Genomic DNA, 4017 nt, shown 5'->3' with positions numbered 1-4017 from the left:
TTTATTTACAAGTTAATTTTCACTGCTTAAATGCACTGAGTGATAGCTGCAGAAAAAGCATTCTGCAATTGCACGTAAAGGTGCTTTTATAAAAGCTTTTCTCAGGCCTGACTCCGGGGTTGTTTTGAAATGTTGTATTAGGAAATTTCTAGATGTTTGGTTTCAATAGGGTCACCTCGCCTGCTGTAGCAAGTGCTGTCTTTTCCTGTAGTTCCTTTTGAAAGTGTAGTTTGTCGAGCTGCTGGCTTCCAAAGCTGGTGAAAGTATGAACTGGTCTTGGATAAAATGGCGATAGAAATAGAGGAAATTTCTTCTGAATGTAGCAGGAACTATGAATGTTCGTGCAGAATGCAGACATGGCAGGAATAGAGTTTGCTAATTGAGAGAGAGCCTCTGTTCAGAAGACTATTAAAAGTCTTGCTCTGCCTCATCAAATTACAGGGCACAGATTTAAACGGGAATATAAATGATTAAAGCTTTATTTTAGAAAATTGCTTCAAGTTAGCAGCAGAAACTGAAATCAATTTTTGAGCCTCTTGGTGCTGTGATTCATACCGCTCTGTTGGGCTGAGTAGTCTGAGAACTGCTCAGGGGCCTGAGCGATCAAGAACCTGTTCAGGAGACAGTTGCACGTCAGGATGAAATACTGCATGTTACCCACGACTCTGTTCCAAAACACATGTTAGAAAACACCCTTCTTCCACTTTTCCAGCACCGTGAGTGCTGCAGTTCATCAGCACTGGCCGTGAGTGTCAAGTGGTTCGTGAATAACAATGTGTGCTAAGGCTGGCAGGCTGAATTTGAAGCTTTCTGGTATTTTTTCCGCACTTGAAGGGTAGTTATTGTTCTAAAGTATGCTTGAAGACAATTTGCTGTGGAAAATAGTTGGACTTCAATTATCTGGTTTTTCTCTGTACTGGAAAATGATGGACCAGTTGGAAACATTAAATAGGAGTGGTCTGTCCATAGTTACTGGAAGCAGAAGTACAAGGCTTGTGTTATGAAGAGGGCATTGCTTGTCTCTCTCTATCCTGTATTAAAGTAGAGTTTTACAAGCTTGCCTAAGGTGGATTGATTGCCAGCCAGGTAACTGCAGCATTTCTTATTCCAGCACGGAAAGAGGAGTGAGAATAGCTGGCTGTGACTCTGCTGAGCTAGTGATGAGAGGAATCCTGGGGTTGAACATTTTGACCACTTTTAGAATAATGTCTTTAAGGGTTTAGAATCCAGTAACTCACTTCTGTAAAGCTTTTCACAAAGCATTACAACCACAACGAAACCAAGTGGAGAAAGGTACTCTCCAGGCCACGATGTGGTTTACCAGAAAGAGCTTTAGGAAGAGGGTTGCAGAGCTGCTGCAGTGGTTCAGAGGAGACACTCTTAGGGGTTAGTTGGTCAGCCCCCTTCTCCTGCCAGTGTTCTGTTTTACCACATACAACTTCAAAAGTGCAAACGAAAAAGATGAGTTCCTGGACTGCTGTTTGTGTTGGCCTGGAGTTTGTAATCAAAAGCACAGCAACTGTAAAGCTTACTATTTCAGCTCAGTGTGAGAAGGAAGAAGAATAAAGGGGATATCACTTTAGTACCTTGCAGCAGTGTTTAGATACAGCATGTGTTTGGCTTATAAAGCACAGCCGGTTTCTCTTCTATTTTGAAGTTAACTGCTGGCTGTTAGTGGGAGTGCTAAATATTCTGCCCTGCCACAGATAGAATTGAAAACAGACTTCTATCCCATCTCAAACTCCAGAAAGTGATTTATTTCTCTATTTTCTTTACAGACATAATGAAGCCTACACATGGACAAATCCCACGTGTTGTGTACATAATGTAATTATTGGTAAACTGTGGTTAGAGCAATACGGAACGGTAGAAATTGTAAATCACAGGTAACACTGATCCTGACACTGAGGGCTGGCTTCTAGGGACTGGTGCTTGTTCGCTTCTGTGACAAAGCCAAGAGTTCTGATTTTTGCCAGATTGTACAGGAAGCTTTGTTTTGTAGGTCCAAAGTCTTGTCTTTTTTTGTTCTTCTTTTTCCCCCCTCTGTTTCTCATTACAGTCAGCTGTGAACAGACACTAATCTGAAATGCTGTGTGTTAATAGTGGGGGGTAAGCGGTATGCAGGGCTGCATTCCATTTTACTCCTGGTACTTCTGATAAATTTTAGATACCCATGAAACTCAGAAGTATGGTCATGTTTCCATTAGCTTCATGGGTGATGTCTTCATGTGCACATTGTTTTTTTTTTTTTTTTTTTTTTGTCTTTTTTGTGGAATTTTGAAATTTATGTGCCTTTTTTAATGCTCTGGTCGGATAATAAACCATAGTTAGAGAAAAATAATTACATAAATAACTACTCTCCAGCTAACTGTAACTGTATGAAAAAATGTAAATAAGGTAAACAAGTAAACTTCCTCATGTATGCAGGGGTTTGCTGCTTTAAGCATGTGCTTTTTTCCTCTACAGCACTGGAGATAAATGTGTCCTTAATTTTAAACCGTGTGGACTGTTTGGGAAAGAGCTTCACAGAGTAGAGGGACACATTCAGGACAAAAAGTAAGTGATAAAAGCCTCTTGGCCTCTCTGTTTCTGAGCACTGTGGCATTTCTTTAGTGCTGGCATAGGGACCGCAGCTGACGGGACTGCAAAGCTGCTGGCAATGCAGATTGTAACCCGCTTCTGTTCTCTGTGTTAAACCCCCTGACTCTAGGATGATCATTTGAAGCATTAGTAGAGAAAAGTCTCCAGTGCAGTGTTTGGAAAGAAAACTATCCAGGGAAAACTCAGAGCAGACTCAACTGATGTCACTGTTGTACAGTCACAATCCCAGTCTTCAGTTTAAAAAGATGAGAACATGGTTATCAGAAATTTTGAATCAAACCCAAACCTGTTTTGTGACTCTGAGTCTCTCTGTTGTAAACGACTGGCTTTATTGCACCCACGCTGATTTTAACGGTGGCGAAAGCATGTGACCACGTCATGAGGATGTGTTCTGCAGGGCTGAAGGCCGGAAAGACTGGGATAAGCTGAAACCTTTTCTTTGTACTATCAAGTATCTGACTTCTAAGAAATCTGCAAAGAAACATAAAATAGAACAAAGTAGGAAGCTGGGTGTTTAATATAGATCAGAATCTGCTAGACTTGGCTTAGAAGGCTTTGTCAGAAGCTAAAGCTGAGCCTCCTTTGCTTTCTCTGCAGCAGGAAGAAGCTGTGTGTGATCTATGGCAAGTGGACAGAATGCTTATGGTGCACTGATCCCACCACGTATGAGACTTACAAAAAGAATGAAAAGCGAGGTGGGGAGCCGAAGAAGTCAAAGCCGGTAAGGTTACGGATTCTTTAGGGAGAGAAGATACTGAAATATGAGAAATGAAGGAGAACATCTTTACATAAATGGTTGAACGGTAGTGAATGGAGGGTTAAAACAGTCCGTCTTTTGGTGGAGGTCAGATGCTTTGAACTTGTGTAGACTTCCATGTGAGCTGCTGGCGTTGAAGAGAGCTCATGGTGTTTGCTAGAGATCTGCCAAAGAGAAGTCATCAAATATCAACCCCCAGGCCGATGCTGGCCATCCTTGAATGAGGAAAGTGGCTCTACTGCCAACTCCAGATGTAAAAACATCAGGATTTGGGCTTTCAAAAAAAGTAATGGCATGGTTTTTAAGTCAGTTACATGTTTTGGTGGTGCAGCCTTTCAGAATTTATGATGTAGGCAGCCTTAACAGCAAAGGGCCTGGAAACGTGCAGGGATTTTCATCATGCATGAGCAGGGTCAGGGAAGTCACCACCAAAACCTCGGTGTTATGTGGGTGATGCAAAATGCTGTATGGCGCAGCAGAACGGGGGCTGCTGATACCAGCAGGGTCTCGCAGACCCTGGTTGCTCACTGAAAATGAAAATAAGTTGACCAAGAGGTAATCACTGTCCACATTAAGAGGCTCAAACTCTTTTTAAATAGTATTCACATGAGAAGAATCTGGAGCAACAGCAGGCCTTGCATTTGGCTCTGGATTCCAGC

The 4017-nt window shown here is 42.0% G+C and overlaps 1 protein-coding gene across 2 annotated transcripts in view; it reads left to right on the top strand.

Moving 5' to 3' along the window:
- The window catches only part of OSBPL2 (oxysterol binding protein-like 2), a 19191-nt gene that overhangs the window by 10862 nt on the left and 4312 nt on the right, over positions 1 to 4017 (top strand). For both annotated transcript variants that reach the window (XM_010141519.1, XM_010141518.1), the window contains exons 7-9: positions 1731 to 1886; positions 2467 to 2556; positions 3199 to 3322. In XM_010141519.1, coding sequence (XP_010139821.1) covers positions 1731 to 1886; positions 2467 to 2556; positions 3199 to 3322 — 370 coding nt within the window. The remainder of the gene's footprint in view (positions 1 to 1730; positions 1887 to 2466; positions 2557 to 3198; positions 3323 to 4017) is intronic.

The sequence above is a fragment of the Buceros rhinoceros genome, unplaced genomic scaffold (assembly GCF_000710305.1).
Source record: "Buceros rhinoceros silvestris isolate BGI_N320 unplaced genomic scaffold, ASM71030v1 scaffold15978, whole genome shotgun sequence".
NCBI classification, from domain to species: domain Eukaryota; kingdom Metazoa; phylum Chordata; class Aves; order Bucerotiformes; family Bucerotidae; genus Buceros; species Buceros rhinoceros.
This window is presented reverse-complemented; position numbering and strand designations above follow the sequence as displayed.